A 15,050-nucleotide genomic window follows, 5' to 3' on the forward strand; every position below is an offset into this window, starting at 1 on the left:
TTATCTAAATAAGTAAGAGACAAATACATGTTGATCAAAATGGAGAAGATTAATTCCACTTTTATAGAGAAAACAAGAGACACCAAGCACGTCAAAATCTGCAACTTCTCAGCTTCAGCTGGGTGGGTCCGGGGGAGAGTCAATGTTGATAGGATTTTCAAATAAAAAAAAAGTACTAAACGAATTAAGAGAATGATTGTATATATAGAAGCCTAATTTCAATTATCCTTTATCTTGTAAATATTTAGAACTTTTCAAATAAATTTGTATTAATTAGCGAAACTTTTCCAATATAACAGTGTAAAGAGTGCAATGTTATAAGTTTATAAACATCGATATCACTTAATTTAGCAACTTCTTCCTAATCGATTAAATACCCTTTAAAATTTAAGTTTTAACTTTTTAAATTCCTAATTGATTATTATCTTTTTGTTAATTAACAAGGTTCTAAATCTTTAAATTACACACTTCAAAGGCTTCGGAAACATTTTCTTAATACTTATGCAAAATAATATTTTATTAATTCAAGCTATGTTTTGAGACTTCAAAACACATACTTATCATTCATCATTCACCATATTACAAAATCCAAAACAAAAAAAATTAAAACAGTGTTTTTAACCTTACTAAACACACTCATTAATTGTCGCTATGCAGCAACAAAAATCTCATTCCAACGATTTTTCAAGCTGAATCAGTCAACAAATATCCGCCTAACTGGCATTCAGTTGGCCGCAATTCCCATTAAATTCCTTATTATTAGTGTACCTATAAACCCACCTAAGGTTGAAGCAAAAAGGTATCTTTATCTTTTTGGACTTCAACTTAGAGCGTGTTAGACAGTGCGAGGATCAAACACAAGGAGCTTCTATGTTTAATAAAATAAGACTTAAATACATTTTAAAATATTTTTAGTATTATTCTTCAATTTAAATTTAAATTTTACTTCAACAGTGAGCTTGATATTTTAAAATATCAATATTAATTTTACTCTAATTTTAATTAATAGTATAAAAAATTATAATATTGTATTTAAGTTTGTCCTTTTTAATATTAATCAAATATGCACTTCATGTGGAAAAAAGATAGGTGCGTTCGATTATTCATTCACTCGGTGTTTTTTTTCATCGTCATTATTATCACTATACTATTACAGGGTTATTGTGCTGGATTCCAACTCATGGGACAATCTAGTTGGGTGTTTATTTTAACTCGTGTATTCTGTAATTTGTTTTACATGGGTAGGCTTTCATTTTTATTATTTGAAAGACTAATATATTTAAAATTTTATCAATAAAAAATAATGTCTTTCGTTACATGGGTTACTTCGTAACATTTTTATTTGAAAATTCAACAACTTAATTATGCATTACGCCTAAACTTTCATATTTTCTCAACACATTGGATTGAGCCAGTTAAACTACAGACGCATACCAGTCAGTTTTTTTTGCGAGGGGAGGGGGATGGAGGTCAACGACCAGTCAGCTTGGAATTCAAAATTTGTTTCACCAAAAGATCAGATTGGATTATTTACCCAAAAAAAACGAAATCAGATTGGATTTGATATCAAATTAATCGTGGCCCAACTGGTCCAATTAAGGCCCTCAGCACACCTATCTTTCCCATTTGTACAAGTAAGCTTGAATTCCACACCAGAAGTTGTTCGTCCACGCCTTGGAATATAGTGGAAGATAGAGCTAATTTCTCCTAACCATGCGAGGTCCTTGTCAAACACCTAGTCAAAATTTCCGATGCCCCCTATGCGTTTTTCTTATTCCCCACCCATTATTACCACCTAGGATTTCGCCACAACCAAGTCATTTCAGGATTCCTCTTGGCAGCCCCATCAGCGTTGACTTTGTCCAACGCGGAAGCTGACACCCTATTCCTTGCCAATCTGTCCACATTGCATCTTTTTTTCGTTACATTCAATTCAATATGCGATCTTCTAATTCACATTATAAATGGGTTTCAGAAGTCAACTGACATCTCTCCAACATTTAAAATTCAGGCGTGATGATAATGTTGAAAGAGTTGAAGGTTTGATTGGATATTCCATCATGTAGTAACTTATGTTCTCTTTCTAATTATGAAAGAGAGGCCAAAAAAACAGTTTGAGAAAAAAGATTAAAAAATACGGGAAAGTATAGTGGTAGAGAAAGGTTCAACTTTAGTTGGCTGGCTGTAGGGCTGAACCAAGCGTGCCAAAATTCAGAATTGACTACTCAAGTTGAAGTGCGAGACAGTTGTCAGACTCAATCCATGGAGAGCCATCGGTGAAAAATGTTTAACCGAGTCCTTTTGGAAAAGTTCAAACAATGTCCACAGTAGAGGAAGCGGTTATGACTACAATTGAACAGATCAAAAGGGCATGCAAGTGCCAAGGAGTTAACACCATAGCTAGCCATACATGTCAGAGCCAAATGAGTAAAGTTAAGGCAAGAGGGGAAAAAAATAACCTTTATCTTTTGGCAACTAGGTCCATGATTAAGGAGTGAAACAATAAAAGTGAACGAGAAAGGAATTCTTGAAACGCATGGGAATTCGTGGTGTCATCATCATCATCAAGCCAAAAATGACCATAATCCCATCAAACACCATCTCCACCCCACCCAAAACTCCCCTCCCAAGAATAAAATGAATGCCTCTTACAAGGACACAGATTTTGTATTCCTTCTCTGTTCTGCTGAATTTGGAATAATTCAGACCCCAAGGACTACTGCAACAACAATAATGATTAACAACAATGATTCTGCTCTTGTTCACGCGATTTGCATCCCACACCCAATATCTTCTCTTCTCTAAATTGGGACAACATCAGACATAAATTTAAAAAGAATTCTTACAAAGAATATGTGACTAAAACATATAAACATTAAACAAATCAAGTAATTAACAACACGAGAAAGAAAAATAAGCAGGGCTTCTTCCCCAAATGGATGCTCTGAGAAGCAGGAACAGAGTTTCTCGGGAGTTCCCTTTGGTGATGTATTGATATGGCGATGCAAATCGCAGAAACTGGGACACGTAGGGTAAACTAAACTTCCTCCATCTAACTATAATACCCACTTCAGTTCTATCATATTTACAGTAAGAATTCTCAACTGAAACTGAAACCTTGCTTTCCAAAAATAACTCCAACCAAATCAACCTTCCAAGACCCAGGTTCTGCTTCTTCTTCTACTGAACAACGAAGACGAAGAGCTTCGGCTTCGGGTTCTATTAAGGGACCCAATTCTCCCAAAGAAGGAAAAGAAATTGCGGAAAATTCTACCAAATCCACCGCTCTCCCTAACTCTGCCGCTCCCCACTGCCAGCGAGATTCTTCTCGAACCTTCGTTCGAATTGCTACCACCATCCATCTCCGTGTACACAACCGGCAACTGACTATCGCTGGCTCTTCGCCCGCCGGCAAACCGCCCGACAGCGAATCCGCCGCCCGGTAACCTCCATATGGTCAGCCCTACGGCTTCTTCCTCGATCTGACCAGCGACTCTGGATTCCACCGGGTTTTGATCGGACGGCAACTCGTGGCGGCACACAGGGCACGAATTTCGCATCGAAAGCCATGGGAGAATGCAATCGGAATGGTAAAGGTGGTTGCAAGGCATCTTGCGCGCCTCCGAACCTAGCTCGAAGGCTTCTTTGCAAACGGCGCAGTGCGTCTCCGTCTCCACCTGCGCCTCCGCGATCTCGATCGTCGGCATTGACTCTATCGCAGACTTCGACGCCGGCGGATTCTCCGCCCTCCCGAACCCGTTGATCTCGATCTGAGAAAACTGCTCCAACAACCGATCGAAGCCGGATCCGAGCAAAAACTCTGACATAGTTGGCGGCAGCGGTCGGAGACCGGTGCCGTCGCCGTCGTCGTAGAATAACTCGAAGCTGGTCCCCTCGTCCTCGCCCGGTCCACGGAGAACGATGACGGGGTTAAACGGCGAGCGGGTGCCGGCGTTGCGGCGTCTCCGGCGGAAGCCGTGTCTCCGGGAAGTGTGAAAGCCATCAGCGAAGAGGGAGAGAGCGGGCGATTGACCAGCGTGGATCTCTTCGACGAAGCCACTTTGGCAGTGGGGGCAGAGGACGTCGTCTTGGTCGAGGAGGTGAACAAAGCGGGTGCAGCTATAGCACCAATACGACGGCGTAGCGCGTGGGGTCTCGGAGCTCATTTTGGTTTACAAAGAGGGAATGAAATTTGAGTAGTAACTCCCAATAACTAAAGAGCCGATGAAGAGAGCGTTGATTTATGGAGTTTGAAAAGCGGAACGCGTCAGCTACAGAGAGGGATAGGATTGGATATTGCTAATTTCACTTTAATATTAATTAATAGGGATGTGGATTGGATTAGAGGTTCTTAATTAGGAAATTTATTTAATTATTAATTGATCGTGAGAACCCCAAGCCAAGGAAGCCACTGCCATAATAATACAATACAATACAAGAGACGCCGATTTTGATTTTGATTTTGATTTTTATTCTTTTAATTCACTGGATTCCAAGAAAGTCACATTATCAGTTCATTACCTTAAACGAGACAGCGCAGCGCACCCACTGTGAAACTCCATTCATACACAACTGGCCTTTCTCTTCAACAACTCCAATCCAATTCATATTTACACCTTTTTTATCTCCTGTTATAAATTCACAAATTAATTTTCTTCTATTCATAAAATTTAAAGTGTAAATGAGAATTAAAACTTTAATTTAACATCAACAATTATTAAATTTTGCATTGTCATTTTCGAATAGAACAAATGTGGCATCAATGGAGGCGCTTTCTTTCTTTAGGTTAACAGTGTTTTGTGCTCCTAACAGTCACTAAAATGATATCCTTGTGTTTGATTATTGATCTGAACCAGTACGAGAATCTTATTCATTTCCAGAATTAACATACACGTGTTGAGTATTCCATCGACTGGGTCAACATAGGTTTGATTCTAGATCATTGCCCACTTGCGCAGTTATGATAATGCATTTTCATATACATAATTAAAACTCTATTATATACCCGCGGTTTGTGATAAGCAGCCACCTTCTTTGATTCCCAATTCACTATTTTCATTGTTACAGTGACTTTCAGGTTTTATTATATATGCTTATGAAGACGATTAACACTAAGAATTTTAGAATCATACGTTCATTAATATTTCTAGCTGTAATTTCAGATTATCTATTCTGTGTATCCATTACCAACACCCCACAAATGTTCTCTGGTGAAAAGAAAGTTATTATAAGAATGGATTTGAGTTTTATTTTACTGTCTTATTTGTAAAGATCTTCACATTGTTGATAAATTTAATTTAATTTTAAAATAAATACTATAACAATTGACAGTCTTTGTCACAATTAATAATTAAATAATAAATTTTATGTTTTCTTTTGCACCTTGTAGTAAATTTCATAAAATCTAAGATATTTATCATTTTTTAAATATTTTATATTTGACAAAATTAATGATTCGGCCATCTATTTTCATTTTGATTTACAGAATAAAAAATTATAATATTAAACGCAGTTTAATGATATTATTAATATTGTAATTTTAATAAAATTTATATTTAATATGGGTGAATATATGAATTTATAAAATTTGTTATTTATTAGTCATCTATAAATTTTCAATAGCGATGGCATTAAATAGAATTTTATGTTGATTAATGTGGATTTGAAATCATTATTTAGCATCTCTAAAATTCATTTGACGTTGATTGAATTGTTTTCAAGTTTACGATACTGAATAAATTATTCAAATGACATTAAGATGATTTATTATAAATTGAATTAAGGACTATTTTTGTGTTTTTCAATGTTTGGAGAATTTAAATAATAAATGAATACTATGTTAGTCTCTAAAGGATTTAAATCATTAGTTTAATCTAAAGATTATTGAAACTGTCAATAAAATTTATAAGAAGCAAGTTATTATTTCATTTGTCATAATTAAATTGACTCAAACACATCAATAGAAATTCATTATGCTTTTTATTTGATTCATTTAAAATGAACGAGTCTCGTTCTATCAGACCAATAAAAGAATCATAACTAGAACCAGAAACAATAACTAATAACTTTTTGGTGTTGAATGTTTCAAACAAAATTTACTAATACTGCAGTTTAACTAAATTAATAATGAGCATTTTTCAAGTAATTAATCACATCCACGTTCCAATTTAACCGTGCAACTTGGACAGTTGCTAACTCGATTTTAGCTGTTCAAAGCCCAAATTTCGTAATGGATCGAATTTGAAATGGATTTACAGGCCCAAACCATGAACAGCGTCGTGGGAGTGGTCCACGTCAGAACGAAAAACAATAAATACCAATACTTTAATATCCCAGATGTTGCTCTTTCTAACTTTAATTTATAGTTATCGGCAATGCAATTTTAACATACATTGTGTTTGGAAATAAGTTAAAAAATTTTATAAATATAAATTCAGTGTTAAAATTATAATCAATAGGTTGAAGTAAATATAAATTGTCACTATTCACACACATTAAACATACATTGAATGCAAATGTGATATATACCCATTTTTTTTAAAGATCCAGAATGTTTTTTATGATGGTCTCACAAGACAAAGAATTGAGATGATTTTGAAGGTGTGAGATAACTCATAAAGCATTACAAAAAAATTCAAAAAACTTGACAAAAGACATTGACTCTTATAAGTTTTATAAAATTATAACTATTTATTGATTTTTTTAACATAGCAAGACCCATAAAAGATAACCCCTGGTTTGGTATGAAATTGATGTGAACTAAACGTATACACATATGTTTTAACTGCCACATTCTGTTGTTGATAATGTTATGATGCCTTCAATTGATGACTGTTTTTCTAGATGGGTGACACACCATTTATGGGCATTTAACAAGGCGAGTAAAGGTAATTAAAATGCAGTTAAATTCATGAGGAGTTAGATCCTTGCAACTTGGAAGCCAATAAATTTCCTACCTAGCATTCATTTTAGGAACAATTGAAAAACGTGTTTACTTACATTGATAAAATACACAAGTGTTTTTATTCATACAAATTCTATATAATAAATAAAGATAAAACAAATTTATATATTTTAAAATAAACAATTATAAATATGATCCAGATAATATTTCACTCTGAGAGACACAAAATATCATGTGAGATCCAAGATTAATTTATATTATAAGCTTTTTCTCACACTTGGTACTCGTATATCATTTTGAGATAGAAAAGATACTATTCTTCAGTGGTATTAAAGTATATAAAAAGTAAAAGGTAGCTCTACCCCATTGCTTGGGTGTTGGAACTTGGATGAAGAACACACAACATGAGTTAACAGTGTGGTGTTATATCACATTCCCTATGATATTTATAATCTATTGTATAAAAAAAATATTGAATACTTAAAAAATATTAAAAAATTAATATTTGATTGATGACTAAAATTTGATTATTATTAACTGAGATGAACAAAATGGAGAATTAAAAAATTTGTTAGAAGAACAGTAAAAAGATGTTATATTTTGATACTAAAATGAAGCAGAGAAGCAGAGAAGAGGAGGAGGAATAGGAAAGAGGGGAGGGGCAGTTGGGAAAATGAATTTACTAAAAAATGGGGTATTTTTATTGATCCAGCGAATCTATTAACACTACGTGTCAGTTAGGAACAGATTCTTCATTTAGATTACCACCAAATCTCTCTCTCTCGGCCATGGCAATACCCCTACATCAGTCGGTTATCACTTGGTCAATTTCCCCTAATTTTTAGGAAATAAATTTAGTATTTTAGATATTTCTCTGAAATAATGCTAACTTTTGGAAATTGAAAAAGAAAAAAATAAAAAAAGTAAAAAAAATTTGGGTTCCCTTTGCTATCATCATTGTATATAATCCTCCTCGAAATAGAACAAACAAAACCCTAAGGGTTCTTCTAAGAACCAATCGCCGCCGGATTCATCTCTAACATCGCCACACTCTCATTCTTTCCTTCTTCACTTTGCTGCGCCCTTCTTCTCCTTCTTCTCTTTCTCTTCTTTCCCACGCCCAACTCACGTCAATTTCGCTTCTAGATTCTTATCAGTAATTTATCTTCAATAATCATGGAAACCAACTCGCCCAAGCTTAATTTAAATTTCCTAATCTGACTGATTCTTCAGTTAGTGTTTGTTTCAGCTGCACGAATGAACTGGGTGTAGTTTTCATGGCGATAAGTTATTGTTGCTCTTATTATTTTTTTAATTCCGATTTTTGTTCGCAGCAGTTGCAAGTGAGCACTTTTGAAGTTGTAAATATGGGGCTTGGGCGTTTTGACGGGAAAAGATTGGGTTTTTGAGTTTTTTAGCGGCTTAGGGTTTGGTTTATGGTTGAGGGTAGTGATCAGGTTGTGGGTGGTGAAACTCCGATGATCAAATTGAGTTTTTGAAAATGTTGTCTGAATTGGGAAGAAGACCGATGCTTGGTGGTAACGAGGGTTCCTTTGGAGATGAATTGGAAAAGGAGATAGGGATGTTGCTTCGCGAGCAACGAAGACAGGAGGTGGATGATCGTGAACGCGAGCTCAATTTGTATAGGAGTGGATCAGCTCCTCCAACTGTGGAGGGTTCTCTAAGTGCAGTTGGAGGGTTGTTTGGAGGTGGCGGCGGTGGCGGTGCTGCTGCTGCCGCTGCATTTTCGGAGTTTTCCGGGGCGAAAAATGGGAATGGTTTTGCTTCTGAGGAAGAGCTTAGGTCTGATCCGGCTTATCTTTCATACTATTACAACAATGTGAATTTGAATCCTCGGCTTCCGCCTCCTTTGCTCTCGAAGGAGGATTGGAGGTTTACGCAGAGACTAAAAGGTGGAGCTTCAGTTCTTGGTGGAATTGGAGATAGGAGAAAAGTGAACAGGGCTGATGACAATGGTGGCAGATCGATGTATGCGACCCCTCCTGGTTTTAACACGAGGAAACAGGAAAGTGAGGTATATAACGAAAAGTTGGGAGTTTCTGCTGAGTGGGGTGGTGATGGACTAATTGGTTTGCCTGGCCTAGGTCTTGGTAGCAAACAAAAGAGCCTTGCTGAAATTTTTCAGGTGGCTTGCTTCTTTATCTTTTGATTTATTGCTTGGTTTCTTTGCTCTGCCTTGTTTTCCCATGATTGGATGGCGTGTTGTTTTTTACTTTGATCTTTGGCACATCATGAGGCTGGTTTGCTGAGATTGAGAACGCGATTCTTTGATGCATATTTTGTTTTGATGTTTGAACAGATGGTTGATTCCTGTTTCTGAGGGAATTAATTTTTGATTCAGTCAACTAGTAAATCTTAACATGACTCTGTTTCATACACTTTTTGGCTTTTATCATCTTCAATGTTATTTATAGTGCTTGCGGTGTTGGAAAAAGACAGTTTAAAATTCACTTGATGTGTTCTTATTATTAGTCAACTTCTGATGTTCAGTTCCTTTTTATTTTATCTGTCCAGTACTCCTCTACCTTTTGGTTTCATACAGGCTGGTATATTGGTACTTATAGTTCTGTGTCTTGTTCTATTGCATTCACTGTGAAATCTTTTTACTCACAAATATATCATTTCTTGTTTTTTTTTGTTTCTTTATTCATTTTTACCCTTTTTTGCCGCCCATCATTCATATCCAGTAATTGTGCAGGATGATTTGGGGCGTAATACCTCTATCACTGGCTTTCCTTCTCGTCCTACCAGCCGTAATGCGTTTGATGAAAATGTTGATATTATATCTTCTGCTGAAGCAGAGCTGGGTCATTTGCGTCGTGATTCGTCAGCCTCTGATACCTTAAGATCTGGATCAAATATTCAGGGATCATCTGCAGCCCAAAATACTGGCCCGCAAGCTTCATATACTTATGCTGCTGCACTAGGTTCTTCCTTGTCACGAAGCACTACTCCTGATCCACAACTTGTTGCTAGGGCTCCCAGTCCTTGCCCCACACCTATTGGGGGCGGGAGAGTTGTTGCTGCTGAGAAGAGAGGTGTCAACAGTCCTGATGCATATAATGGTGTTTCATCTGGCATCAATGATTCTGCAGATATTGTGGCTGCATTGTCTGGCATGAATCTATCGGCAGATGATGTTTTAGATGGGGATAGCCATTTCCCGTCACAGGTTGAGTCAGATGTTGATAATCATCAAAGATACCTATTTGGTATGCAAGGTGGTCAGGATCATGGCAAGCAACATGCGTACCTAAAGAAGTCTGAATCAGGACACTTGCAGAAAACAGCTTACTCTGATTCAGGTAAGAGCACTGGGGGTGGGTCAGACATCAACAATCCATCCTTGGATAGACATGCTGAGCTACAGAAGTCTGCTGTTCTTCCCAATAACTCATATTTCAAGGGATCACCTAACTCAGCTTTTAATATTGGAGGTGGATTGCCTGCTCAGTACCAGCCCTTGGATGGTAACAATTCAGCATTTACTAACTATGGCCTGAGTGGGTATGCTGGAAATCCAGCATTGGGATCCTTGATGGCTAGCCAACTTGGAACTGGTAATCTGCCACCTTTATTTGAAAATGTTGCCGCAGCATCAGCAATGGGAACCCCTGGAATGGACTCAAGAATTCTTGGAGGTGGTTTGGCTTCTGGAGTTGCTGCTCCATCTGATTTGCATGGTCATGGTAGAATGGGAAATCAACTTGCGGGTGGTGCTCTCCAAACACCTTTTGTTGATCCCATGTATCTTCAATACATGAGGACATCTGAGTATGCTGCTGCACAACTTGCTGCTCTTAATGATCCTTCTGCAGATAGGAACTATTTAAGCAACTCATACATGAATTTACTTGAGCTTCAGAAAGCTTATCTTGGGAATCTGCTTTCACCTCAGAAATCACAATACAATGCTCCAATGGGTGGTAAATCAGGTGGCTCCAATCATCATGGCTATTATGGAAATCCTGGTTATGGCTTATCTTACCCGGGAAGTCCAATGGCAAACTCTTTATCCACTTCTCCAGTTGGATCTGGAAGTCCTATTAGGCACAATGACCTGAATATGCGTTTTGCATCTGGGGTGAGGAATTTAGTTGGGGTCATGGGGCCATGGCACCTAGATGCTGGGAACATGGATGAAAGCTTTACTTCATCACTGTTGGAAGAGTTTAAAAGCAATAAAACCAAGTGTTTCGAGCTTTCTGAAATTTCTGGTCATGTTGTTGAATTCAGGTATATTCTTTTTCCTTTATGTTGCTCGGGTTTTTAGTTTTATTATATTTCCCTAATGTCTACTGAAGAATTAAATTAAATGTATTTTCTCTAATGTGCAGTGCTGATCAATATGGAAGCCGGTTTATTCAACAAAAGCTTGAAACTGCAACTACTGAAGAAAAAAACATGATTTATCAAGAAATCATGCCCCAAGCTCTTGCTTTGATGACTGATGTCTTTGGTAATTATGTGGTTCAAAAGGTGATTATTACTTTCTCTATGTATTGCCTATGCCTACTGAAATGATTCTCTTAAATGGATCGTATTAGAGTGACTATTGGTATATGGCAGTTTTTTGAGCATGGCCTTGCATCCCAGAGAAGAGAGTTAGCCAACAAGCTTTTTGGCCATGTGCTGACACTTAGCCTTCAAATGTATGGTTGTCGGGTCATTCAGAAGGTATTGATTGCTTTTGGATCTAGTGATTGATATTCCTACATGTGGCTCTGTTTCTAAGATGTTCTGAATTTGTCATCATTTTTTTCTTTTTTCTATTGTGTCCCTCTTTAGGCCATAGAAGTTGTTGATCTGGACCAGAAGATAAAGATGGTTCAAGAACTTGATGGTAATGTCATGCGCTGTGTACGAGATCAGAATGGTAATCATGTAATTCAGAAATGTATTGAATGCGTCCCTGAAGATGCAATCAACTTTATTGTCTCAACTTTTTTTGATCAAGTTGTGACTTTATCAACCCATCCATATGGTTGCCGGGTGATACAGGTAATATTTCTTCTGTACTTATGTTACTCCTTTTATGTACTTAAAATCTGCGAACATATAATAATAACTTTATGGCAGAGAGTACTGGAGCATTGCAAAGACCCTAATACCCAACAAAAAGTAATGGATGAGATTTTAGGGTCAGTGAGCATGTTAGCCCAGGATCAGTATGGCAACTATGTTGTCCAGGTAAATTTATTCTGGTTACTTACAGTCTGGGATTTTCAATGCTGCAATTATGGATTGTACTTACAATTTGTGTATATTTTTGGTTGAGTTTCCTTGTAACTCTCCACTCATCGAGTTTTTTTTTCTGAAACCATTCCCTTTTGTATGGTTTTTTTTTATCTGCAATTCTGTCAGTTGACTTTTTTAAGTTATGATTCTCTTTGTTATGATTCATCATTCAAGGTCATTGCTTAGGATTTTTATGGGGGCTTTTGATTTAATACTTTGTTTTATTGTGAACGTGTGCTCTTCAGTCTAAATCACATTTGTTACTGTCAATTCAATTTTTTTTAGAATTTGTTGCTTGATGATATAACATGCCGTCTTTTTGGTTTTGTGCTTAAAATATGCCATCCAAATTTTGTTCTCTTGTGATATATGGGCTTCTGCTTCCTTCTCCCAATATTCTGTACTCAATATACATGAAACTACTTTATTACTTAAAATTATATCAATATAAAATGCCATTTATGCTTGCCCGCTGATCTTTTGTTTTGTTTCATCTTCTCTTCGTAAATAACAGCATGTACTTGAACATGGGAAGCCTCACGAGCGTTCAGCTATTATCAAGGAATTAGCAGGCAAGATAGTTCAAATGAGTCAGCAGAAGTTTGCATCAAATGTGGTGGAGAAGTGTTTGACATTTGGAGGTCCTTCTGAACGTCAATTACTTGTGAATGAGATGCTTGGTTCCACTGATGAAAATGAGCCTCTTCAGGTTTTTTTTAGTACTTCCTTTAATAAACTATCTATGCCCTCCCCGCACGCATAAAAAAAAAAAACCTTTTCTTTGAGTCAAATTGGCATATATTTAGATTAAAGGTGTGATAAAAAAGTGATTTGATGATGATGGAATGGGGCTATTTTCCTTGCTCATCCGAGGCATGAAAAGCCAATTTTTGTCTAAATAAACTTGCAATGACCACAAGGTGATTATTCTAAAGAATTTAAAAAACTGTCCAATTTAGCTTTAAGGTGTTGTCCTAGGAATTTATTTTAAAAGTTAAGGGCCTGTTTGGTTTCTGAAAACATTCTGTTTTCATTTTTAGTTACAAATCTGCCGCTATGGTTTTATTCTGTTTCTTGTTTTCCTTAATTTGTATAGGAAACAGTGAAAGCAGAAAAAAGTTATTCTCTGTTTCTGATACAAATCTTTGAAGACAAAACAATGAAAACAAAACATTTCTTGAAACTGAACAGCTCCTAATATTCTCAATGCATTCAAGGCTGTTTTGTCTTTAAATACAATGTTGTGTTGTCACATATTCAGTGTTGGACTTTGATCACCAAACTTTTCTGGTAAAGTAAAAGGATGGTTAATATTTTTTCCTACCCCTTTTTTAATGCACTGGTGACCCTAAACTGATAGGTGCTTTGGTTATCAAACTTTCAGCGTGCCTTGACAAAATTTATAGGAGTTTCTCATCTTGCAAATGATAAATCTGGTTCCTCTTTTAAACAGGCAATGATGAAAGATCAATTTGCAAATTATGTTGTACAAAAGGTGCTGGAGACTTGTGATGACCAACAGCGAGAGCTAATTCTTTCAAGAATTAAAGTTCACTTGAACGCTTTGAAAAAGTACACCTACGGAAAGCATATTGTTGCCCGTGTAGAGAAACTTGTTGCTGCAGGAGGTACTTATTCCACGTTGGCATTACCACTTATTTTGATGCATCATGTGGGGTTTTAGGTACATGTTTGTCTAAATAGGTTCATGAATAGAACATACACATGAACTGATGCTGCTATGTGTGCCATTATATTCTTTAAGTTGCATACTTTTTGTTTTGTTTAGTTATCATATGCTAAGGTGTTACGTGTAGTTTGCCAACTGATCATCTAATTTCTTGCAGAGAGGAGAATTGCTGCTCAGTCTCCTCATCCTGCTTAGGTGGGCATAGAAAAAGAATGTTGTTTGTACAGCTAACTGAGGCTAGTGTGAGCTTCCTCCTCTCTTTTCCTACATCCAGAGGTTATGTTTACCTATCTCTTGTGATGGGTTGTGGCCGATTGGAAATAAAATTATCGGTTGTAATGCAGAACTGTACATTTTGTAGTATTAAGGTTATACATAGAATTTAAGTGAGGTGAGGCTCAGATGTGTAATACACCTGATGCCCCTGCAGAGGAGATAAAAGTGACAATACCAAGCCTTTTTAAGGATGTAAAGTTTTTATTAAACGGTGAGGTAGTTTATAAGTTGACGCGACTGTACAAAAATGTTGCCTTGTGGAGAGCTGTTTATGTTTAGGTGAGAGCAGGGTTTTTCTTTCATGTATGGTTATTGACTTTATGCCCAAATTTTTCAAGTTCACTTTCCCTTTCATTTATGTCTTGTGATAGCGATACTATGCTGACTTTCTTTTAACAACTAGTACAAGTAAAATTGATTCAACATACCGATTCATATGATATAAAATATGCGCTTGAGAATAATTTTGATTTCAAATTATAATCACGTTTAATGTTTTAAAATTAATGTTACTACATATGGATATTTAATAGTGACATGCTAATTCTTGTGATCAATGTGTTTAAATTTTAGATAAATGGATGATAATATACTGCGAGCAGGAAAGTGGTATTGAGGGGGTTCATAGAAATCTGCCACCCCTGTATTCGGCTGGGTCTCCCGTAGGGGATTTTAGTCAATTAGATTAAAGAAACCAGCCCCACAAGTGAAATAACTAGATATAATTTCGTGCAACATATGTGCTGGTAGCAAAGAAAAACAAATATAACGTAGCATTGCAAGAACTAGCGTCGCTATTACCATTTTCATACCACTCATGGTTCTGACGATATTTATTATTACTCTCAAGTAGTTATTATTATTATTATTATTATTTATATAAGTTTTGTTTAAAATATTTTTTCTACCTATATTAATAAT

The 15,050-nt window shown here is 36.3% G+C and overlaps 2 protein-coding genes across 4 annotated transcripts; one reads left to right on the forward strand and one right to left on the reverse strand.

The window, feature by feature from the left end:
- Positions 1–1,513: 1,513 nt before the first annotated feature.
- LOC113855425 (E3 ubiquitin-protein ligase RDUF1-like) lies at positions 1,514–4,209 on the reverse strand. Its single transcript, XM_027487064.1, has one exon. It carries the CDS (start codon positions 4,164–4,166, stop codon positions 3,147–3,149), a length of 1,020 nt encoding a protein of 339 aa, XP_027342865.1. The 5' UTR covers positions 4,167–4,209; the 3' UTR covers positions 1,514–3,146.
- A 3,669-nt stretch (positions 4,210–7,878) lies between these two features.
- LOC113853717 (pumilio homolog 2-like) lies at positions 7,879–14,483 on the forward strand. 3 transcript variants are annotated; one of them, XM_027484269.1, is made up of 11 exons: positions 7,879–9,050; positions 9,624–9,732; positions 9,805–10,186; positions 10,280–11,161; positions 11,263–11,404; positions 11,495–11,602; positions 11,714–11,926; positions 12,005–12,115; positions 12,678–12,872; positions 13,617–13,791; positions 14,011–14,483. In XM_027484269.1, exons 1-11 carry the CDS (start codon positions 8,406–8,408, stop codon positions 14,046–14,048), a joined length of 3,000 nt encoding a protein of 999 aa, XP_027340070.1. In that variant the 5' UTR covers positions 7,879–8,405; the 3' UTR covers positions 14,049–14,483. The 3 variants fall into 3 exon arrangements, with proteins under 3 accessions (XP_027340070.1, XP_027340068.1, XP_027340069.1); XM_027484267.1 differs by having other exon boundaries at positions 9,624–11,161; positions 13,617–13,847; XM_027484268.1 differs by having other exon boundaries at positions 9,624–11,161.
- Positions 14,484–15,050: the final 567 nt, after the last annotated feature.

Source organism: Abrus precatorius, unplaced genomic scaffold (assembly GCF_003935025.1).
Source record: "Abrus precatorius isolate BTA unplaced genomic scaffold, Abrus_2018 Scaffold11, whole genome shotgun sequence".
Taxonomy (NCBI): Eukaryota; Viridiplantae; Streptophyta; class Magnoliopsida; order Fabales; family Fabaceae; genus Abrus; species Abrus precatorius.